Here is a 24,829-nt window from a genome sequence, read left to right on the forward strand (position 1 = left end):
AGTTTTGAAATAAGCTTTTCCATTTAAATCTTTCTAATTAGAGTATGTTTTCTGTCCAACCTGAGTTTATAGCATTTTAAAAATTTATTTGCTTGAGCATGAAGATAGATGCTATTTATTAGTATAAGAATACTCTCCCCATATGAAACTGATTTTTGCCTTCTGCAGTATAATAATTCCAGTAGCTATACTGAGCACCGACTTTATTCCATGCCAAGGGAAGGTTGTTGTTTTCATGATTGCTATGCTATTTCACAGATGAGAAACATGATGCCCAGAGATATTAGCTGTCTTATCCTAAGTCATACAACTAGAGATACAAAAACAGATCTAAAACTTCAGTCTGACACCAAAGACCCTGCTGTTTCTACTATGTCATGTTGGATGAAATTATCCACATGTAAAATAAATCTATTTCTTTCTTTGTCTTGTAAGCATCAGTGACTTGGGTATTATCCTTTATGTAGAGCTTCTGCAATGTGGATTTGCAGTTGGTCTACAATATAGTACTTGTTTAGAAAAAAAAAAGTCCTTGAAGAAGGAAACAGACTCTCCTCATGTGTGGTATGGTATTCATTATTGAATACATGAAACACATTGAGCATTTCTGAAAAATCTGAAAGTTGAGAAGACAGTTATAACCCCTTACTTTTTTAAAATAGCTTGCCATTTTAAGGATTTCCTTCTCTATTATTTCTGTAGTACTTAATTAACATTTTACATTAAAAATTATAATGTAAAAGAAAAATTCAATAATTCCTATTAGCTGCTGGCAATTTTTTCTTTCTTCATTATTTGACTCTTATGATTTGATTTTTAAATATAAAATATGGTTCATTATTGCTTTTCTCAAAAATTCTTTGTTGTTCTCTAAAGCTGTTTAAACAACAAAACTAAATAAGAGATTGATAAGTCTTAGAGAAACAACATGAAGCAAGTATTTTATCCATTCTACTGTTCATTCTAAAGAACAGAAAAAACTGAAAATGTATTTCAAAAGAACTCGTTGTAGGATTCACACTGTACTAAAAGTGTAAGGAGTGCAGGAAGAATACTGAGAAACACTTTCTACTCTCCACAGTTTACAATTTGGCTGGGACATCAAACATCTCTCAGAGGTCAGTCATATTATTTACTGCACAATTCAGTCCCCAAATAAATGAGATAGACATTCAGTTGTATACCAGGAAATTGTGGGAAAGATGTAATGGAGGAAAAGTTCTGGCTCAGTCGGATCTTGAAGATCATGGAAGTATTGGACAGAAAGGACAGGAATGAATTGAGAAGTGAGGATCGAGTCAGCAACAGCCTGTGGAGATGATGGAATTGAAGTGGGCAGTGGCAGCTGGGCAGCGTGGGGTCCTCCAGGACTCTGAATGAAACCCAAGACCGTTTATTTTGTTCTCTGTGGGTTTTGACCAGAATCTTTGAGTACCTCCTCCCTCACTTTCTCTCCTTACCTTTCCTAGAGCAGCTAGACTCTGACCAAAATAGGAGGACCATTAAACTATTAGCTGCTTTTTGGTATAAGACTCTTGAAGTCTGAAAAGTCTTTAAAATTAGAAGGAAAAAGTAATAGTGAAATTTCAAACCAACAAGATAAAAGTGGCTCCTTTAATATTTCGTAGAATACATGAGGCCCAGAATTTTAAGATGGTTATGGAAAGTTAGTCTGGATTTTATAATTTTATAGATACTGGCAACCCATAAATTCATGCCTGGTTTTTGAATTGGATTTTACAGTCTTCCTGCTGAAATTTTAAAAAGTAAAAAAAGGAACTGCTCAAACTCATTTGAAAAATAGTTCTGAACCTTGACATCATTTGTTTCTTGTAGCATCTTGCTGTACCAAAATCCAAGCACGTTTCCCTAGAGATTCCTTGCTCAATTTTTCTTTCCCTCTCTATGTCCAACTTCAATATGGAATATCCAATTAAATATTTTCTCAATTCATTTGCATACATAACACAACCATCATAAATAACTTCCTTATGCATGAATGTAGCACTCCATGAAGCACGATCTTTTCCAGGTTTGACATTTTGACCAGAGGAGGACTCGCCTCTTTTTTCATCTTTATCCACAGTCCCTTGAACACAATGCTTTGGAACTCGAATAACTTTCAGGGAGCCCAAAGAGTCATTTATTTTAATGTGGTGAAAAGTCACTCCAGTGAGATGAGACCCGGTGTTTCCATACTTTCTGCTTTGGGGTACAGAAAAAGTTGCGAGGAAGGAAACACTGCTAACAAACTAGCAAACATAATCTCGCCCCACAGTGGGGCTGCGACTCCCACTACAAAGCGCAGGGGCGCAGGGGCACCGGGGCGCCCCGCCCCCGCCCCAGCCGGAAGGGGGCGTAGCACGCCTCCAAGGGAGGGGCTCGCAGAGGCGCAGTTGCGACAGGGCCCCAGCCTGTCAGGCTGCGGCGGAGGCGGGAGGCCGCAGGCGGGAGAGGGGAGGTGGGGGTGAGGGGCGGGGCCAGGGGGCGGGAACAGGGAGTGGGGCCGGCTGGAGCTCGGCTTCCAGCAGCGCTCCTCCTCGGGGGCCACTTGCTCTCCCAGCGCCCTCCGCTGGCTTCACGTGAAGCGCTGGCCCTCCTCCTCCTTCCTCCCCTTCCTTCCCTTCCTCCCTCCCTCCCATCCCCTCCTCCTCCTCCCTCTCCTCCTCCTCCTCCTCCCCCTCTCCCTCTCCTCCTCCTTCCCCTCCTTCCTCTCCTCCTCCTCCTGCGCCCGCTGCCCCGGGCCCCTAGCCGGGCCGGGCCGGGCGCTGACAGCAGGGGCTGGGGGCTCTGCCTCTGCCTTGTCTCTCGCAGCCTCCGGCTGGGGCCGCTGAGCCCCCCGTGCGGCCATGGACCAGCCCCTGGGGGCGTCGGCGGAGGCGGAGGAGGAACTGGAGTGGCAAGTGGCTAGCCGCCGGAGGAAGGCCTGGGCCAAGTGCCGCGGGTCCTGGCAGGCGTCGGAGACCGAGGATCTGTCCACAGAGACGGCGACGACGCAGGAGGACGAGGAGGACGACGAGGAGGACCTCCCGTGCGCGAAGCTGACTGCAGCCGTGGGGAGAGGTCGGTGCGCCCCTGCGGCTGCGGCCCGAGGGGCCCTGGGGGACATGCGGGTGGCGGGCCACTGCGGGTCTTGTGCGCCTGGGGCGACTCTGGTAAATTGTGTAAGATCCTCCGGGGCTTGATAGGCCGAGGGGAAGGGAGACACTTCGACCTTTAAACACGCGGGCTTGGCAGGGCGTCTCCTGGATCGGCAGAGACAGTCCGGTGCCGTCTGCTTTCTCTTCAGATGGACCCTAAGACATGCTGCCCAGGCTGCATTTTGCCCCCAGTATATTTTCCTACGTGGAAGCGTCCAGGTAAACCCTGCCATTGGGGCCCTACTGGTGTTGGTTAACGACCTGTCCCCTCCCTCTGCCCCGCAGGAAACGTGCCCAACGAGAAGATCGCGATATGGCTCAAGGACTGCCGGTGAGTCCTCACTGGCGCCGCTCGTGTCCCGGAGGCAGATCCACGCAGCTGGGACACCCGAGCCCAGTGATTCGGGCCGCCATCCCCGCAGGTCCCGTGGCCTTTGTAAGATAGAAACCGGAAAGTGAGCCTGCGGATAGCTTCCTCCTTTAAGCAAGTAGAAATGGAAGTACTGTGACCGCGGATTATTTGATGACCGTGGTGCCGCTCCAGTTGTTAGTACTTGAGCTCTGGTGCATGATGTTAGTTTAGCATCAGAAAATGCAAACCTAAAACAGATAATCAAACCGTGTTACTATGCTTCCCTTGTTTTTATTCGAGAGGATTTTCACAAAATATTTTACACAATATTTTATTTTGCTTTTGTTTGACATCTGTACATCTGGCCTGGAATCATTTCCCTTTTAAATGTGTTTTAGATGAGTTTAATTTTACTTTAACTACAGTATATTAAATGGGCTTTAATTTTTGTGTGTGTGCCCTAATCCTGTTTGGAAAGCTATTAGAACTAGCTAACTTTGTTCTTGTAGTTTAGTTCTTGGAAATGCATTTGTCAGATGGCGTTGGAATTCATGGAAGGGAAATAGAGCTTTGAAGGCATTCAGACTGCATAAATCAATTTAATTACATGCTTTAGCAACTGGTACAAAAATGTTTGATAAAGGAGATGAGGAGATGAATCATATTGCAAGTAAATCTTATGACAGTGAAATATGCTTGTTTCACATTTTAATTTTTTTTTTCAGTTTATTTGCTACTTATAAAATTATATGAAGAATGTTGCTTTGATTAAGATATTCGCTTCTGTACCTATTTTTTGCCACATCATTTTGGGCTTTTCTTAATCTTTTGTTCAAGTGCCAGAGTTTGGGAAATCTTTTGCCTTTTTCCCCTAGAGATATATCAAATACTGGCCACTACTGTATTGATGTTGTTTTTTGATTAATTGCCTGGAGCCTTCCTGAATACTCTTTATTACAGAACTCCATAACCTTTATTAGGGTTGTAATATACCCTTCTGAAATATGATAAAATATGTGGACCTTCTCTCTAAAGATGCATAAAAAAAGGTTTAAGAGCAAGAGAAGCGTCACATTATGTTTATGACGTGAAGGAATTAAGCTTGTATAAGAGATTATACTAAGGATCAGTTATAGCTCCTGGATTGTATCAAGTAGATAGTAAATAAGTGCATCTTTTAGATAAATGCAATAGGCAATTGTTAGTATTCAGCAAGACACATCATGTCTGAAAATTCTAGAAGTTTTATTGCTAATCTCGATTTATATTGTGAGATTTTAGTCTGCTGCTCCTGTCCTCAGAGGTTTCCTTTTTGTTCCTACAGTTGCACCTGTTCTGTACAAAAGTGGCATTCGTTTGTGCCTAGGAAAGCTGGAACAGGCCTTTTTATGTTGGTTTTATTATTACAGATTTGACTTCTAGGACATATGCAACTGTATCTTTTTTCTATAACAATTTAGGATCCTTCCCAAGTTGAGCATGTATCTATAAATATTTTGTACATTACAGACAAATGATTTGAAATCAGCGTTTTTCCTCCATAGATTCTTGAATAGTTTTTATTTTCTTATTGCTGTCTATATCCTAAGTAAAGATACCATTCTGTCTTTCCTTAAAGGAAATCTTTGATAACAATTTTTTTTTTTTTTGGCTAAGTGGAAACAGATTACTTGAATAAGCATCTAAGAAGGGACAGATTTTTTTTTTTTTTTTTTAATTCGGAAGAGAGCAATTATAAGAGTGAGAGACTTATGTTTGAAGTAAAATGCCAGTTATATTCTGCTTATTGCCACTTTGTGTTAGTGCACAGATTAGTGGACACATCTGAAGAAGACGTAATCCAGTGTTTTGTCCTAAGAAAGTAGCCATCGAGAAGAATGACTTTTTGAAGACATAAATTAGAGATTAAATTATATGTAAAAACTTAGCTTAAAGGTTGTATTAGTTTCTCTGTCGTAGTTGTTTATGGCTCTTTTACTAAGAAAAAAATCATAAAAAGCACTAATTGTACTAAAAGCACTAACTTTACTAAAAACACTAATGTTCACAAACTGCCATTGCTTGTATATTTGCACAGTCAACATTTAATTGGCATTTCAATAACATTTATTTGAAACTGATATTTTTGTGTTGACTTTGATGGAATTTTTAACAGGTATAAAATGTTATGAAAGTAGAATTTTCAAAATAAAATAAAGTAAAGTAGCTTTGAGAAAGAAATGAAAAACATTTTTGCATTAAAAAAAGATTTCTGAGTTATCTGAACGACAAGAATGTGAAAGGATTTAGTAATGGCTAGTTCTTAAGGTTGATTCTCAAGCCAGTGTTTTAGTAATTTTATTTTTAATGTTAAATGAACAACATATGTACTTTTTAGTTTAAAAGCAGAAAATAAATCTTTAACTCTCCATTTGAATCAAGAAAGATAGTAGTTGGGGTAAGGGAGGTGCCAAGTGGTACCCTAAAATGCTAATGGTAGATTTAACAGATAAGGTTTAAGAAAACTGTTGAGCCTTATTTCTAACTAGACTTGACTTTTTGATTTTACTGAAATGAAGATTTGTTTTCTTTTAATTCTGTTTCCTGTGTTTAGGGAGGGGACTGAGGGAAGCAAACATTTTCTTCTCAATTTCCGTTGTCATTTTCTTCTTCTGTAAAGAAAATGCCAGTTCATATCATTTGTAATTGCCATGCTTGCTCTTAATTGCTGACAGATCAGATGTGTGATTAAATGATTCCTGCTAAACTGACTTGACATAAGTATTTGCTTAGTTAGTAGCATGTTACTTGTGTAATCCACTTGCATTCCTTGTGTGTTTGGGAGAAGAGTTACAGTGTGATTAGAAGCTTGATTAGCTATAACCTGTTAAGTGTTAGGCTGTGCAGTGACAGGTCTCCAGACAGCTTTTCAAGACTAAGGTTTATATGTTTCTCTGGTTTCAGTACCCCTTTGGGAGCCTCACTGGATGAGCAAAGCAGCGGTACACTCAAGGGTAAGAAAAAGTTGCTTTTCTAAGTCTATTCTTTAAGAGGGTTCTGCTTCATTTGTCCTCTCAGTGAAAGTATGTGTGTGTGTGTGTGTGAATTATAAAAAGCAATGTTTATTTTTAATATACGTTGTTCTGCGATAGAGGCCAAAAGGGAGAAGTCTTATCAATAAACTTTAAAAACAGTGGTGAGTTTAAGCAAATTACCAAATCTTTTTACAACGTGAAACTTGTGTTTCTGTTGTTCATATAAAGAGATTATAAAGAGTAATTAAGTATAGAAATATGATATGTGAACATAAGGAAAATATATATCATGTGAACTAGGTCAGCATTAGTGAAGCATTTCTTTGCTTACACTAACTGAAATGGCCACACCTGAAATTCTGTCACCTGTGCAAGACAGAATTCTAAAGTTCAAAGCACAACAAGAATGTGCAGGTAGTGGCAAGACATATAAAAAACAGTTACAGTATCAGGAAAATCTAGCTTGAGCTTCTGACTTAATATAAAGGACGTGAAAGGAAAGAGTGCTTTAGGATATGGTTTTCTTTGAAATTCTTGGGTAAGATATGTTATCTACCTGAACATCTTCAAAGGCATATGTATTAAATAGCCTGTAGATCAGCTTCTAAGAACTTTACCTGGCTGTAAATCATGGTTACTTTATGATAAAGTTTATACTTGCTTCTTGAAATTGTGTAATCAGAATAATTTCTGAGGGAATTCAGGTCTGAAACACTTTACAATATATTAGAGTTTGCTTGGTTGATTTCGTTTACTAAAAAATGATTTTACCTGGGTATCAGCAAGAACAGAACATCAGGATGAATCTTTTAATGTATCTTTCAGGTGTGCTTGTGAGAAATGGAGGAAGTTTTGAAGATGATTTGTCACTGGGAGCTGAAGGTACCTTTGTTTGGAAGAACTGTGTTTTCATATAGTTTTAAAATTTAAAAATAAAGTTGATTGCTTTCAGATTTAAGATCCTCAGAGCTAAATATTAAGGTCATTAAAATGGCTCAGACATATTTTATAGGACTTTCTATATGTTAATAATTGAGTCAGAACCTATAAGATACATATAGGAATGGCGCTGAAAAACCATTGTTAAATGCCCATGTGTCTTTCTTGGAGTTAAATGCTCAAAGGAACTGTTTGGAGGCAAACAATGGTGATATAACTGAGGGAAGAATTGTCCCTCAGAAGGAAGGAAACTTAAATATTTATACATGAGAAAACTAAATTGAAGCTTATTTTTAGTATGAGGTAGCCTTATGTCAGACTCACAGCTGCAGCTTGTCTTTCTCTTTGCATTCAAGTGTCTCCTGTCTTTCCCCCTTTCTGCTTTTTCCAGATTGTTAGGAGATTAAAGGATGAAGACAAAATAGAGTTACTAGAATTTTTTAGAAATAATTATGCTATGTCTATTGCAGACTGCATTAGCATTTTAAAAGTGGGTTGTGCTATGTTTAAATTTTTATATATTATACAGTTTCTTCCTGAGATTATAAAGCTTTCCACAATGTAAAATTAAGAATTGGTTATTTTATTACTTTATTGCTATTTTAAGACTATCTATATCTGTATAGCTGGATTATGAATACAGTATGCTTTTTATAAAAAAAATAAGGATTTTATTAAATCTTTTAAAATTGTAATTTGATGAATAATGAATTTATCTACTGAATTTAATTAATATCCTTGAGCTCTTGCTGTTTTAAATCAATCTGTCTGATTTAGAACATTCTAGTCAATATTGAAAATTCTGGAATATATCAGTTTTTATTATCACTGTTAGTATGCTTTCAAGGAATGAACTCTAAGTAAAGAGCTTAAACTCAGTGCTTTCCAATCAGTACAGTCGCACATGTCAACCCATTTTTAGATGCAGTTCAGTATTGCTGTAAATAACACTTTGACATTTGTCCCTTCGTAGTTTCTTGCAATACATAATTATTTTCAAGACTTTATTTTTTAGAGTAATTTTAGGTTCACCAAAAAAATGGAAGGGAAGGTACAAATATTTCCCATGTATTTCCTATTCCCCATTATGCGTAGCCTCCCCGTTTACTAACACCACTACTACAGTGGTACAGTCCTTACAAGTAATGCACCTGCAGTGCAGCATCGTAATTACTGTCAGTGCATAGGTTACATTAGTATTCATTCTTGGTCTTGTTCGTTTTATAGGTGTTAACAAATGTTAGGTACATGTAGCCATCTCTATATCATCATCTAGCATGTTTTCACTATCCTAAAAATCCTCTTTGCTTTGCTTGTTTACCCTTATTGAATGATTTTCTGGGAAATCAAACCCTAAAAGGATATCCCAGAGAAGAGGGAAGTTCATACCATTTTACTGGAAATTATTTTAAAATTATTTTCATTCATCCAGTAAATATTTATTGAGTTGCTACGAGTTAGGGATCTTTCTGATTGATGTACAAAGAAACTTAAGAAGTTACCATGACTTTGCAGATCAGAAATGAAAAAAAAAACCTGATGTGCATAAATAAATGTTTTAAATTAATGTCATGCTTATGTTTGTCTAAAAATGTTAAATGCAGTAAATTTAACTTGCTGTAAATTTAAGAATAACAATCTATATCTGTTTAGAATTTGTAAGTCTAAGATAAACTTGAAAGGCAATTTTTAACATTGAAATGAGTATAAAATTTCCAAGTATCTGCATTAAAACGTGGTTGTAACTGGAGTGAATTTTTAGCCTTAAAAAAACACATTAGAGGTTGATGTATACTATTTCTACATTTAATGCTGAATCATGTTTTTGCTTTTAAGATATTTTTAACAGCTTTCATGTTTAATAATTAGAACTACATATATCATATACATTGTATACCTTCTTACCACTTGTTTCTAAACTGTTAAAGAAGTTTAATTGGTTATCTATGTCTTCGTATTGTTTTATTCAGTGGAAGTAGTTTTATATTGCTAACTCACAAAAACAAACAACTTTCAAAAGCTACTGGATCTATTCTTATCAATCTGTACATTTCTATTAATGATGTAGATTGAATAAGTCAACACAAGAATTTGGCATATTAAGCATTTAGCAATACTATTATGACTAATTTGCTTTCTTGCTGATTGTATTATAGTAGTTACTGTCCTACTAACAATTGGACTCCACATTTATTCTTTTACCTGTAGCCAACCACCTCCATGAAACTGATGCTCAAATCGAAAACTGGTATGTAACTTGTGTTTGTTTTCTTTCTTTTTTTTAAATGAAGGACATTTAGGAGAATAAGGTTTTATATAATTTAATTTTATTTATAGCAGTAATATCTTGGCCAAGGAGAGAAGACTACAGTTTCATCAGAAAGGGAGAAGTATGAATTCCACTGGATCTGGGAAAAGTAGTGGGACAGTCTCAAGGTAACTTGTTGTGAAATTATGCTGCAGTTACATTGTGTATTACATTGTGTTGTAGATGACTGACTCTTGCCACTTTTTCTAACTTGGATTTGGCTTAACATTATGAAATAAAAAGGAATCCAAAGTGTTTCATGTTTCAGAATGACTGATAGGAACAGCTGCTGCTTTTATTTTAAATTAAGATTACATAAAAAGTAACAAATATGTTTATAGTGCTGTTGGAATTCATTAACAAGTATTTTGAGCCCCATCAACAACTCAAAAGAGAACTCCATAGTGGAGTAACTTCTGCTTCCAAAATTCTTTATTCCGTTAGGGTCTTGAGTTGTTCTGACATAAAAATCAGATCAACCTTTTTAATGTAAAGTTTGACAGTTAAGCATAGATTTTTCTTCATAAGTGAATCAAAGATTTTTTATATATTAAAATAAGCAAATATATGTGCCTCTGGAACCAGTTATTCAAATTATTACATTAGAATCTGAGCATTTTCTCAAAAACAAATTGCAATTTTCTTCTGTTCAAGTTCCATCTCTAAACGGTCCTATATTTCTCAGTGAGTCTCAGCTTGGATTATAAGTGGTATGAGAGAGCAGAGATGCTAAATGTTCAGTTTTCAATGGAATTAGAGGAAGAAGTTACCTTTGTATAATCCATGCTCACCTGACTCCTCCTACATCTGAGTGGAAGTGGTTAGGGAGAAGTTGCAAACAAGCTCCTCCTTCACTTTCCTGAGATCAGGTTGTTACCTGTATTACTTCTTCTACAGCCAAAGAGAGCAGAAAAGCTCAAGTTCTACAGAATGTCATTTGGTACCATAGTTCTTCCAACTTCCTTCTGTGTTTTCCCTGTTCATTTCTTTAATCCTTTTATTCCTAATTCTCTCCCACATTTCCTCCATTTGTTTTGTATTAGCTACTTTACTGAGACTCTCTTAAAATGACAAAAAAAATAAGGTGAGGAATCACTTAGAGAATCTCTTACTGAGGGTTAGCTCTTTTCCCCCAATATTAATAGCTTGAGAATGGACATTTTTAAAGTTATTTATCACATTTAGTACACAGTGTATAAAGATACTGAAATAAGCAATGATTTAAAGCTGTAGAAAAAGATTTTATTATAGGAAAGCAGGAATATGAATTTATAATGTAATGTGGACTGTAAACTTATTTTATATCTTGGTATTTCTTTTCTTTTTTTATAGTGTTTCAGAATTGTTGGAACTTTATGAGGAAGATCCTGAAGAAATTCTTTATAATCTTGGATTTGGACGAGATGAACCGGATATTGCTTCTAAAATTCCTCCCAGATTTTTCAGTTCATCATCATTTGCCAGAGGAATAGATATTAAAGTATTTTTGAGTGCTCAGATGCAACGGATGGAAGTAGAAAACCCAAATTATGCTTTAACAAGTAAGATTTTTAAATGTTAGCGTTATTTTTTAAAATTATAGCATCCATAGCAAGATGGTCTTATTTTTAAAGCCTTACAAATTTCTAGGACTCGCACTGTAGATAGATTTAATTATTGAGGTTGACACAATAGCTATTTTACTTATTTGAAAATTTTATTATTCTACTTATAGAAGTTAATTTACCTCTTCTTCTGCCCCTTCCAAATTCTTACGTGTTACCTTGCAGAGTGACACTTGCTATCTTGTAGAGGGGCACTTTTAAAACCTTAGGTTTATGGCTATCCCAGATGGCTTTTCAAGAAGTGAAAAAGTAGGGAAGGGACCTTGTTACTTTTAAATGAAGTCAATTTCAAGTGCTTTTCTGTCAATCTAAAATAGTCTGACTAATTTGGTAATTTTTATTTACATTTTTACTTTGCTTATTTTTCTCTGTTGACCAGAACTTCCAAAAACACTATCTTTAGGTAGTCCTTGGGTTATCTTTAAGAGATCTATAAATCCATCCCCCTCCCTAATTAGATATAAATATGTACTTATGTATACTTTATTAGGAGAACATTTGGAAGGGTCTTCATGGAGCCCAAGACCTAAAAACAGAATCACAGCTGTAGATCAATACCTAGTCCTTTCTGTTTTATTCAGTGTTGTCATGCTTTGTGCTTCTTTCTGGTTTTTAAAACTGTAAATGCTAGTGCTTAGAGGGAAAAATCTTCACAGTAAAGGTTTAGGCAAGAGAAAACATAAATCTGGTTTCATGATCGTTTAGATTTAAGTGCAGTCATTGGAATTCTGAACAATAGTAATGGTTTAATATATATAAAAATTAAATATATAATTGAAATATATTTCTTTTCTTCTATTTTCTGGAATAGATTGTATGTAGTTGGTGTTAATTCCTTAAGTATATGGTGGAATTTTCCTGTGAAACCAATCTTACTCTAGAAGTTTCTTTGTGAGGTAGTTTAAATTAAATATATATTTTAATACTTTAAGATATAGTGTGTGTGTGTGTGTGTGTGTGTGTATGTACATACATAAAATTAACACTTTTACTTTTTGTAGGCCGTTTTCGTCAAATTGAAGTGCTTACTACTGTGGCCAATGCGTTTTCCTCTTTGTACTCCCAAGTCTCTGGGACTCCCCTGCAGAGAATTGGAAGCGTGTCCTCAGTAACCTCTAACAAGGAGACAGACTCGCCTCCACCTTTAACCCGAAGTAACACTGCAAATCGCTTAATGAAAACACTATCAAAACTAAATTTATGTGTTGATAAAACAGAGAAAGGAGAAGGTAGTACTCCTTCCCCAACAACTGAAAAAGGAAAGATTCTCAATGTTTCGGTGAGTGAAGAAAGTGGCAGTAAAAATGATCAAAAGTCTCAGAAAATTGTAAAAAAGAAAGACTCATCTTATATGTTGGCTACAGTTAAAGAAGAAGTATCTGTTAGTTCTTCAACTATTATGGAGAGTGATGACATTGGTAGACTTTCTGATGAAGCAAACAGTAATTTTCACCAAGAAACTGAAAGTGAACAAAGCAAAGAAACTCAAAGTCATGATAAACTGGTTGAGGAATCTGGTAATATGGAATCTGATTTAGGTAGTGATTTCCACATGGCCAGCCACAGTGAGCTGGAAAATAGCAGTGAGGTGAAAAACACCCACGTATCCACAGCTGAAAAAGAGCCGTGTGCACCGCTGACGATCCCGTCCATAAGAAATATAATGGTACCACAGAAGGACTCCTTTGAAATGGAAGAGGTAGGTAAAACATTACTAAGACCTGTTTCAAATAAAAGTGCCAAAAAACATGTTTTCTTTCTTTTTTTAAAATGAAAGATGACTAGATTTATACTAGAAAAAAACTCTAGTTTTGACTTTTTCGGTTTTTTGTTTTATGTTTCACAAACCAAGAAGTGGCCCCAGGAATATGTGAAACAAGGTCCTGTACAGTTTATCAGCTCCTCTAGATCCTCTGTTGTCCACTGCTGATAGAATACTTGAACTTTAACCCCCTTTCTCTCAGAGTTTGATGCCTGAGAAAGTCCTGAGAGAATATTCATATTCAACTCAATACTGCGTAAGAGTTAAAAACATAGTCTCTTGAAATCAAACAGGTTTGATTTCTGACTCTGCCATTGAATTGCTGTGTGCCTTTGGGCAAGGTTTTATTAATGTATCTCAGTGGAAGGAGTAAGTGTGAAGACGACTTTGAGGATAGGTTTGGGTATGGGACTGGAAATAACAGAAGGATAGGTACCTGAAGGGAAGGATAGGAACCCCAGGAAGGAGGTTTGAAAGGCCACCAAATGGGATTTCTGCAAGCCCAGTAGCAATATTTGGTTACTTTTCTTCTTTTACATAGTGTTAGTCCTGCTAGTTTTGAATTGGACAAAAAACACTGCTTTTGAATATCAGAAGCTGATACTTATGAGTTGTAGCTATATAGCTTGAAGCAGGAAACTGATATTTATCCAGTACCTAACCTATCTTGTGGCAGGCACTATACCAGGGGTCCCCAAACTTTTTTCACAGGGGGCCAGTTCACTGTCCCTCAGACCATTGGAGGGCCAGACTATAAAAAAACTATGAACAAATCCCTATGCACACTGCACATATCTTATTTTAAAGTAAAAAAACAAAACAGGAACAAATACAATATTTAAAATAAGAAAAGTAAATTTAAATCAACAAACTGACCAGTATTTCAATGGGAACTATGCTCCTCTCGCTGACCACCAATGAAAGAGGTGCCCCTTCCGGAAGTGCGGCGGGGGCCGGATAAATGGCCTTAGGGGGCCGCATGGGCTGTAGTTTGGGGACCCCTGCACTATACTAAGGCCCTTGAAGTACTGTTCTCTTTCAGTCTGGGAGGCAGGCAGTGGTGGTCTTACTTTACACAGAAGGAAAGTGAGGCATATATGTACTGCTGAAGAGTTGTGGCTCTAAATTATGTACAATTTTTCTTTTTAAAATTTATTACAGAATAAATTTAGTTATAGCTCAAGTAGTTTTAGAATCACATGTCTTTATATTAGGGAATTGGAAAATGGGTAATTGATTCTGCCCATAAATGCCCTCTTAGGTGAGTGTGTATCTCTCATTAGCGAAGGTTTTTCACTTATTGCAAAATTACAATTGTTGATTTAACCATTTACCTCTTTGTAGTCTTTGAATATATCTTGTAATACTTTAATTCCAACTGAAAAATGAAATAAAAAGGGAGCTGGAGAAGCCCTTTGAAACACTTTATATTTTTTGGCTAACTTCTTTATATTTTATATATTTTTATATTTGTACTCTTTAATCCCTTACATATTTCTTAGAATGAATTCAGAAAATGATTAATTAATACTCCATTTTGTTTCATTTTATTATTTCCTTTTTTAACTGTTGTGATCAAAACTTGTCCTAGCACTCATAATTCAAGTGTGAAGTCTTGCCTTCCATTAGGACCCCTCTCTGTAACAATCAGATATGACAATTTACTTGCTTCAATGCAATAGCAGAGTATAAAAATTTAAACAGATTGTTCGACTGATTCAGGTGAGGCGACACTCTCTTATGCTGTTTTTTAATTTCTAGAATTCCTGATTTCTAAGCTGTAGTTTTAAAAAACAATATTGATACCGTACACATAAAAGGTCTTAAAATGTTTATATAAAGTGCTAGATTGATGCACTTTGGCTGCAATGTAACATTTAATGATAGACTGGGCTGTTTTTGCTCCCTCTGCTGGCGGAAAGCACTTAATGAAAAGAAAGTAATGTGACATTGACCATTCATTGATGGTTGAAGAATAGGGGAGTAAATACTTTGTTTTCTAAAAACGAATAGATGGTTAACCGTAGCTACATTGTAAATATGAGGAATTTTAAGAATTATTAATCCTGTTCTTCAGATATATTTTAAATATGGATAAAAAGCTCCTAGAATTGTGTTTTAATCTTTTTTGGGAACTCTGAAGAAAGCTTGTAGAACAATGGATAAAGAGGGGAAATAATGTGTTTCTTTAATTTCCTCTCCTCCCAAGCGTGATTTGAATCATACTGACAAGTGAGAACAATCTTACCGAAGCAGACATTAAGATCCCATTCAAAGTGTTGTTACTGTTTTTCTTTTGGATTCCTTTCCCTTGAGGTTTGATTCCTATTGGGAAATTTCATCTTGTAAAAATAGCAAATAAGTATAAGTCAGAGCATGCATTCTCTCTCTGTCAGTAAGCCAGTTTTCAAAGGGATTGTCCTACTGCCAGTTGCTTGGGAGCTAAGTAGCAGAAAATGCTGCACTCACAGCTCTGCGTGAAGCTGCCTGGTACCTTTGAGGCAGAAGGTAAGATCTGACAATCACCAGGAGCAAAGAGGAAATAATGTAATTGTAAAGAGAGTTAAATAGATGACAGAAATGACTCAGGCCTTGGAGAATGAAAGTGTCTATTTCTTTTAATAGAAAAACAAAAAAAAAAACAGACTATTTTCAATTAAAAGTCAGCTTATAAAAAATGTCTTGTAGACTATTTAAAATTTTTCAGTGTGTCTAACAGTTATAAAACCCTGCTCTTGAGTTTTCTAATTCTTAATGACTTGCCTGGATAACTCTTGATTTTGAAATGGTTTATTTTGAATAAATCCATGATAACTCTAGAGCCATAGACTAGTAGTATTCACATTTAAACCAAATGATCCTATTCACTAAGCAATTGTTCTTTTTGTGTTAAGGAAAAATTTCTCTTTCTTAAATGTGAGAGAAAGGGGGGTTTTTATCTGTATATTTCTGTAAATAGATTGTTCTTATTTTCTCACTCTGAAAATAAATTTGTATTTAAATATAGACATAATTGGAAGTATACATAAGCTATGGGAGGTTTACTAAGTTTCTAATCCTGTTTTCACAGTGATTGTTGATTTAACTAATGTACCTCATTCCAGTAGGTCATCACTTAACATCATTTTATTCAACATTGTTTTGTTGTAATGTTGATGAGACGCTCTAGGAACTTAACTTTCGTTTATATTAACTAGCATATGGTACATTTGGTTTTGTTATGCGTCGTTTCACTTAAAGTCGAAGAACGTATTGATAACATTAAGTGAAGACTTACTGTAATTATTTTAGCCATTAAGTTTAAGAATTCCTTTTATATATTGACCTAAACTAAAATAATCTCAAATCAGATACTTGCCAGTTAAGTTGTTCCTTTCACCCTTCAAAGTTAATTATATGTGTTTTGAAGCAAGCATTGGGTCTGCAACAGAATGTGACTCTAACACATGACATATGCACCCATCTCTGTTACTTCAAAGCCCTGTAAACCATTGTTTCATTATTTGATATTTATCTAAAAGAGTTAAGTTAGCTGTTTTTTTTAAGTATTTACCTAACAGTAAAAATTAATTATCTGTATGTATGTGTGTATTTAAAACTTGAAAGGTTTTTTTTAAAGATAAAGGTTTTAAAAGATATATATATAGAATCATAAATTAGCACAGAATGAGTTCTTTGAATTCATTTTCCAATTTTCTCCCTAATGAATGTGGAAGTGTTTTTCCTTCCTAACATTTGATAGTACCTGACAGCAGTGGCTCTCCATAATCTTTGAGAGTAGTTCTGTTCCCTTTGACATCAGTGTCTTCCCGAAGGGGAGGGGTAAGGGTGTGTCAGTATGGGGAGTTGGGGGGGGGGTGGCAGAGAGCTGTTGTAAATCTTTCCCACTTCACTGTTTCAGAAATACTTATAACCTCATTTGATCATTCTTAGGATCTGTGAGGTGGGAGTTTCAAGGTTTATTTTGTAGTTAAGAAAACTGAGAATTATCACGGACATTGGACAAGAATTCATTTCATCTAATGCACAGCCCCATACTACTTCTTTAGAAAAATGATGCTTCCCTTTGAATTGTTTTGAGATGTCATTGAAAACTAGGCAGAACTGTAATTTCTAAAGCTCCAGTTTTGATTTTCTTTTTTAAAAAACTGCCATACAATCTTTTCATAGCTCCAAGGAAGGGTTATTTGAGTTAGAACATTCCACTTATTGCTGCTCTGTAAAACACAATACAGTAGTATTGTGCCTAAAATATAAATGTGACAGATGTTTAAAAAACAGAGTAGGTGTCTGCCATGGTAACAGGACATTGATTCAAAAGGTATAATCTTTGTTTTATTAAAATGGTTTTAAAATGAAGTAACTCAAATGTATGGCTTACTTCTAAAGCTATTTTATACAGTTTTAAATCCCCAAACTCTGAGGCCAGCGAGTTTGTCATTTTGGTTTAGTGCAGGACTTGAAGGGGTTTGTTGTTGTTGTTGTTTGTTTGTTTGTCATTTTATTTTGAAAAGTTTCAAGCTTTCCCAAAGATTAGAGAAAATAAGATAATAAGCACCTATTATCCATCACTCAATTCACTTGTCATTATTGAGCTGTAGTTAACTTAAAGAAAGGCATCCTGTAGTAAATGACCAGAATTCTACCTGTGATTGAAAGCATTGAGTACAGCAAAATAATGCCATGTAAATCTAAGTTCTATGTTTGTGTCTTAATTTTCCAGGTGCACCCCATCCCAAATATACTGCTTTCCTTTGCTCATCTGTGACTAATAATAGAGCATAATAAGCTATGAAATTCAGCCGTTATCACTAATGTGTCTTTTCTGCCTTCAACAAAATGTGATGATTTTGCTAAGTGGTCAGAAGGCTCCTGACTTTAATAGTTTTATTTGTAAAATGTGACCCTCACACCTTTTTTCTTTCTTTCTTTTTTCTTTTTTAAAAGGCATTTTTCTTTCAATCAGTTTTGGGGTTTGTGGTGAAAGGAGAGAGGAAATAGATTGATTATTTTTTGCTGTAGAGAGCATCTTGAAGGATAGTATACTAAGGATAGTCATTAAAGTCATGTTATTTTGTGACTAATTTTGTAAATCTAAGTAACAGAATATGTGATAATTCTATATTTAAAAGTGAGAGTTTATAATTTTGTTATATCATCATGCTGTTCCTAAATTGAGATTCCTAGAATATAATTAAAGAGACATATGTATTTCTTTTATACTTTTCTAGTCTATTTGATATTTACTTTATAGAAAACTCACTGAAATAGGTTAGGCCTGAATAGAGACTAATAATAGACCCTTTGTTGAATATAAAAAGAAAATACATTTTGTTTCCTTGCACACAAAACAATAGTTTTCCTGTTGAATTTATGTCTGCTGCTTTGAAGAATATAACATTTCAATAACAGAAAAGTAGAAACTATTTTATATATGATTCATAGGTGATGCTTTTAAATGGCCAGTGTGGTTTCAGTTTTCAAAAGATTTATAAACTTGGATTCATGGAACTGTTTAGAACAAAGATATTACAGATCAGACCAGTTTTTAAATTAGGTAATAGCTTCTTTAACCTTAGGGCTTTTTCATATTGGTCATTCCACTCATTCTTACAGAATATTTCTTATTTTCGGATGGATTTATAGCTCAGAGCTTCCAGGACTCTACCTAAAACCTGTCTGCTATTTGGTCTGATTTGTTGAATATTGAAATCTCATATATTTGGCTAGTTAATTTGCCCACATAACTAGGATATTCTTTATTATTTTAAGTACTAATCATTACAGGGTGTAAAGTGTTGGGAATTAGTATTCTCCCCATCAGTGGGCCAGTGTTCAATCTTAATATAGAAGTTGGTTATGTTAGAATAGATAAGAGTATTTAGAGGGTGGGTGTGGTGAATAAGGAATCAGAAAACTCCTGAGTTATATAGTTGTATAGGTGGCAAAAAAGACTGTAAATACAGAGACAACTTTTATGGGTTTGATTTTTTTCTTTAGACAGGTTTTTCAGGGGGGATTTATGGTTAAGGATCTTTCAACATTTTAGTTCTGTAGTGAAACATGCTTTTTTACCTACAGCTAGCTCCCAAGTTATGTCTAAAAAGAACAAAATATGTATGGACAAAGAAGTCTTGCTCATGAGTGATTTTTTTTTACCTCAACATGTATGAGATGCTATAAAATTTTGCAGTGAGAGCACAATGTGCCGTTTTCAAAGATGCCTGGCTTGTCCTTGCCTCCGCTGTGTGTCAGCCATGTCATGGTCTGCTGCTGTGACTCTATTAGCCTTTCTCCTGGGGTTGCCCGTACACTTTAAAGTTTAATATTTAGAAAAGAACTTATTTTTAATGGATCTATTTTCCATATAGTGGCAATTTGTTTTTAATGAGAAAGCTTATACATGTAGTTATTTTTCTTTGCTAGCTACAAACTTGCATTCCTATTGTTAATTGATAAATAGATTTGGGGCATTTTAATAATTTAGAGATAAGATGTCTTGCAATTTTTAAATATACAAAGCTTTGTACCCTTTTAGTTAGGTCACTTTGTTTAATAAATGATTATCAAGAGGTATCCTTCTTTGCCATAGATTCTTTTAAATTTTAATTACTTAAAACTCTTCTGTAGGTTCAAAGCACAGAGGGAGAAGCTCCTCACGTTCCAGCCACTCACCAGCTAGGTCCCACTAAGTCAAAACGAGGTAAGTAGACAGATGTCCACTAGAGCCAGACACATTACCAAAGTGTCATCCGTTGATGTGGAAAAGGGTTTTATCCACCAGTATTTGTTGTACATAGAAGTGTAAAAAAGACAGCTAAGAACACAGGTTTGCATGCTTCATTATGGTTTGGTTGTAGAATTTTTTGTATTCTTGAAGACTTTTGTGCTCATAATTTTAGTTAGCTTATCCTGTAATGACCTCATTGCACAATTCTGTGTACTTTAAATATTTTGCAGTTCTGCGTAGGGCTAGGTGGGAAGTGATAGAGCAACAGATTCAAGCCTGTGGGTTTTATGTGGTTATGATGGAATATATACTTGTATTATCTACTTCTGGGTTTTCATTATTTAAATATGGCTTCTAGGTATGATCCATGAATATGTCTCTGGCAAAAATCACCAACATCTCAGCAGTAGTTAAAACTAGTTAGATTAAACTCAGACTGTGGATCAAAGGTGAATGGCTGTAGATACCGTTCTTCTCTTGAGTTATTAATTATTGACCAAAGAACCTTTGGATTCATTTCTTTCACTTTTAATTTACATCAAGAAAGGCATGTCTGATCTTCTTTAAAGTCACAAAGCTTTTGAGATTTAGCAAAAAAGACAGAGGAAGTAGAAGTTAAAATGACCACTGAAGGTAGGACTGTTTATTTTTAAAACTTTACACATGCTGAACCACCCTGCTTTTTCTAAGCGAAGATTCATATGTATGTTCCTAAAATAGGAAATTGCATGTTTGTTTTCTTCTGATCTCTGAAATGACTTCATAAAAGACAATTTGCATATTTTTTTATTGCAATATGTTACTAAGAAACAAGAGCTCCACTTACTAGGTCACTATAGTTCTCATCAGACACAGAACCAACTTTATTATTTAATTTTCTTCTCCTTGTAAGTCCATAAATACATGTATATGTTTCTGAGCTGTAAGGCAGAGTTCATAGCCATCAAGGAGTCTTTGCTTTAGACCAGTAGACAAAGGATATATATATTGCAGAAGCGGCTTGCCCTGTGTCAAACGGCGTAGTAGTATCTTTAATCTCTGAGCTGTTTTTCACGTTGGTCATTCTACTCTCATGCCTATGAAACATTTCTTATTCTTGAATGGATTCATTGCTCAAAGCTGCCAGGACGCTACCTAAAACCTGTTTGCTATTTGTACTCATATTTGTTCAAGGTCGGAATCCCTTAATGGCTAGTTTGCCACATTTCTAGGATGTGGGGAAATTTTATATATTAAAATAAAACCATATAATTACTTTAAAATCTTTCAAAATTAAGTTTCTCCTTCTTGTAGGAAAAATGGAATGTGGTTTGTAGTCACATCTTGTTCTCTTCCTCATATTGATATAGAGTCTCTTATTTCAGGCAGAATAAGTAAAAAACGTTAACCTTTTATGAGTCACATTTTTATCAGTTGACAGTAAAATGGTTTTGTGTGTGCATGAGATGGAGAGAGCACAATGTAGTGTTTTAGTCATTTTTGAAATGATGAAAATGTGCAAATATCCTTGATTAATCATAATTGCAGAATTAGAATCACTGGTATATACTTATAACTTTAGTAAAAATACATAGAGTGTATGTATAAAAGTACTGCACAGTTTGTTAATAGGACTTTTGAAATTAACAATGATCTTAATCTCAAATCCAGTCTTGGGATTTACATATATTGAAGCCCAGACAGGTTTAGTGACTCAACTCGTGTCATACACTATCATTTAGACATAAATATTTTGAGAGCAATATTTTGAGAGCAGTGCAAATTTTTTTTATTACATAAGAAAACAGTATATATATATATATATATATATATATATATATATATATATATATTTTTTTTTTTTTTTTTTTTTTTTTTTTTTGTATTTTTTTTTTTTCCCTGAAGCTAGAAACCGGGAGAGACAGTCAGACAGACTCCCGCATGCGCCTGACCGGGATCCACCCGGCACACCCACCAGGGGCGAAGCTCTGCCCATCAGGGGCGTCGCTCTGTTGTGACCAGAGCCACTCTAGCGCCTGGGGCAGAGGCCAAGGAGCCATCCCCAGCACCCGGGCCATCTTTGCTCCAATGGAGCCTCAGCTGCGGGAGGGGAAGAGAGAGACAGAGAGGAAGGAGAGGGGGAGGGGTGGAGAAGCAGATGGGCGCCTCTCCTGTGTGCCCTGGCTGGGAATCGAACCCAGGACTTCTGCACGCCAGGCTGACGCTCTACCACTGAGCCAACTGGCCAGGGCCGAAAATAGTATATTTTTTTTGTCTAGCAGAGTATGCAGGTGTTCTATTTTATTTCTTTATGATACTGATCAAATAAAATATCCAGATTTTGTTTTGTTCTCACTTTAATTAGTTTGCTCTGATTTCCCAGTTTTTAATTAGAAATGTCTTACTTCTTCAGTTAGGACAGAAGTCTATTATTTCTTTTTAGTTCTACAAGACTCCTGTTGGAATAGTGTTTTTTGTGAAACTGAAATGTCTAAAGAACCTAGATTGTGACTTTTAGATTAGAATAGTTTTACCTGCTTTGTACATGGTTTCTAAAGTAAGCCTGTGAGATAGAATTATCATTCTGTTTTTTTCAGAGAAGTTATTGCTTACAGAAAAAAAGCAGGAACTTGAACCCAGGTCTCTTTAATCTTTCTACTGCCTTATACCTTCTCTGAAGCCCAAGCAGCCTACACTCTGACCTAACTAACTTGTGTGAATTCAGACAGGGCTGACCTCGGAGGGTGCACTTGGTACAGACTGCTTCTCTGCAGATAGAACAGATCTTAGCAGTGGGAGCCTGAGTGCTGCTGGCCATGCAGGCTTCCCGGGGCCCTCTGGCAGCTTGCCCTTTGACCAACCAGATAGGCAGTTTCACTTCTAAATCCTTTAACTGATTACTTAATTCTGTTGTTGCTTTAAGGAGAATAGTTATTGATTCATTCAGCTAACATTTTTTATTGTTTGCTTGTGCTAGATACTGGGATACAAAGAAGAATAAATAAAATTCTTGCCATCAAAATGCTTACAATGTAGTTAAAAAAAAGATACAGAAACATGCAATTAAGGTGATAACTGCTGTAACATAAGATGTTAATCATTTTCTCAATTACTGTAATGCATAATTAGTGCCTGTGGTAACTAACAGCTTATTCCAATTCAGTTTCACTTTTTTTGTTGTTAAATGAGAGGCAGGGAAGTAGAGAGACAGACTCCTGTCTGTGCTCCGACCAGGATCCACCTGGCAAGTCCCCTACAGGCAATGCTCTGTTCATCTGGGGTTGCTGCTCCGTTGCTCAGCAACCAAGCTATTTTTTAGCTCCTGAGGTCATGGAGCCAACCTGGGGCCTGGGGCCAACTTGCTTGAACCATTCTAACCATGGCTGCAGGAGGGAGAGAGAGAGAAAGAGAGGGGAGAAGGAGGGGTAGAGAAGCAGATGGTCACTTCTGCTGTGTGCTCTGACCAGGAATCAAACCAGGGACTTCAACACTCTGGGCCATTGCTGTACCACTGAGCCAACCGGCTAGGGCCTCAATCTTACAATTATTCCAGTTTACCTAGACTCATCTAGGGTATGGATCAGTTTTTTATATTTTATTATGAAGTCTTATTAACTTCCAAATGATATTACAGAATTATTCTAAATTATTTATGAGAAAAAAAAATTACTCCATTCCATGATGTTCTAGGCTACAATGGGATAGTTTTCAAAGTCAAGAAAACTTTAATTGATTTTGAACTTTATTCAAATATATATGTGGAGTTTTTTATTTCTATCATTCAAATATTAAATGAAGGGATTTGGTAATCACACGTTATTTAGCCTGTTGCTTTTGAAGTTTCACAGAACTCAACTATCTCATGAAGTGTCTCCCTTAGTAAATATGATAGTTAGAAAGCTTCTCCCACTCTGGTATTTGTAGTGTGAACAGGTGTGTGATTATGCTTGTTGTGCTTAGTTGGCCTTTTTACATACTTGACGATTTTTTTTAGGTTATACTAACTGGGAATTAGAGTTTTAGGACCAAAAACTCAACAGGGTTTTTATAAGATTAATATATAGTATTATGTACTAGTTGAACCTATTTGACTGATAGTTTTATGCAATTGTTTTGAAAAAATTATTTCCTAGTTTACAAATGTTTATGATGTTTAGGTACCCTTGTATACAAATTATTTAGCATATTGGCCTTAATTATAATTTATTTTCTTATTAGAAAGGTATCAGAAATTTTTATACACTACATTTACATATCTGACTTTACCTAGTACATAGTCACGTATTTCACCTTTATATATTTACGTAACAGATATGGTTTATTTGGATTTTTTTAGAACCATTCTTTTGTGTCAGGCTATTGTCCTCCATGGATAACACATTAATTGGACTTAACCAAAATACACTATAATTAGAGCTTAATTAATAGTTGAACATTGAGTGTCTGATAGATCTGATTCAGTTTTTGTTTGAATTTGACTTAACACCTGTGCTTTGAAGACACAATTTTGTCTAATTGATGCGTATTTTTCTAAGACAGAATGAACGTTGTATATCCTGTATCTGTTGAGAACCACATATCTGTTACAATGTTCTCATCGAAGTCATACATAGCCTTTTGGTAAAACCACATTTCTTTTGCTAGATCATCTGTTACGTACTGCAAGTCAGCATTCTGATAGCAGTGGTTTTGCTGAGGACTCGGCAGACTGTGTCTCCCTTAACCACCTTCAGGTAAAACTTTCTACTCTTATAAGCAGTATGATTAACTTCTTCATATTTAAGTGACTTTAGTAGCTATGTATTTCAAGACTGAATCTGTGATTTCTTTATCTTTTAATTGACAATAAGAATAAAACTTTCTGGAATGCAGATGTGTAACCTAAGCATTTGACTACAAATTTTAAGTTTCATTAATTCTTCATCTCTCTGTGACTGAATATTTAAAAACAGCAGAAAAATATTTTATTTTGAACCACCAGTAAACAGGATTTTTTTTTTT

General features: G+C 35.8%; 1 protein-coding gene across 2 annotated transcripts in view; it reads left to right on the top strand.

The window, feature by feature from the left end:
- Positions 1-2,498: 2,498 nt before the first annotated feature.
- Positions 2,499-24,829, top strand: part of ITPRID2 (ITPR interacting domain containing 2) — a 37,797-nt gene continuing 15,466 nt past the window's right edge. The window contains exons 1-10 of one of the 2 annotated variants that reach the window (XM_066344831.1): positions 2,499-3,063; positions 3,426-3,471; positions 6,436-6,485; positions 7,332-7,388; positions 9,654-9,693; positions 9,786-9,881; positions 11,086-11,294; positions 12,359-13,056; positions 19,750-19,822; positions 24,473-24,561. In XM_066344831.1, the coding sequence (XP_066200928.1) occupies positions 2,850-3,063; positions 3,426-3,471; positions 6,436-6,485; positions 7,332-7,388; positions 9,654-9,693; positions 9,786-9,881; positions 11,086-11,294; positions 12,359-13,056; positions 19,750-19,822; positions 24,473-24,561 (1,572 nt within the window). In that variant the 5' untranslated portion in view covers positions 2,499-2,849. Of the gene's footprint in view, positions 3,064-3,425; positions 3,472-6,435; positions 6,486-7,331; positions 7,389-9,653; positions 9,694-9,782; positions 9,882-11,085; positions 11,295-12,358; positions 13,057-19,749; positions 19,823-24,472; positions 24,562-24,829 lie in introns of both variants that reach the window. The other variant, XM_066344830.1, reaches the window with a different exon arrangement.

This window comes from Saccopteryx leptura, chromosome 7 (genome assembly GCF_036850995.1).
Source record: "Saccopteryx leptura isolate mSacLep1 chromosome 7, mSacLep1_pri_phased_curated, whole genome shotgun sequence".
NCBI lineage: Eukaryota > Metazoa > Chordata > Mammalia > Chiroptera > Emballonuridae > Saccopteryx > Saccopteryx leptura.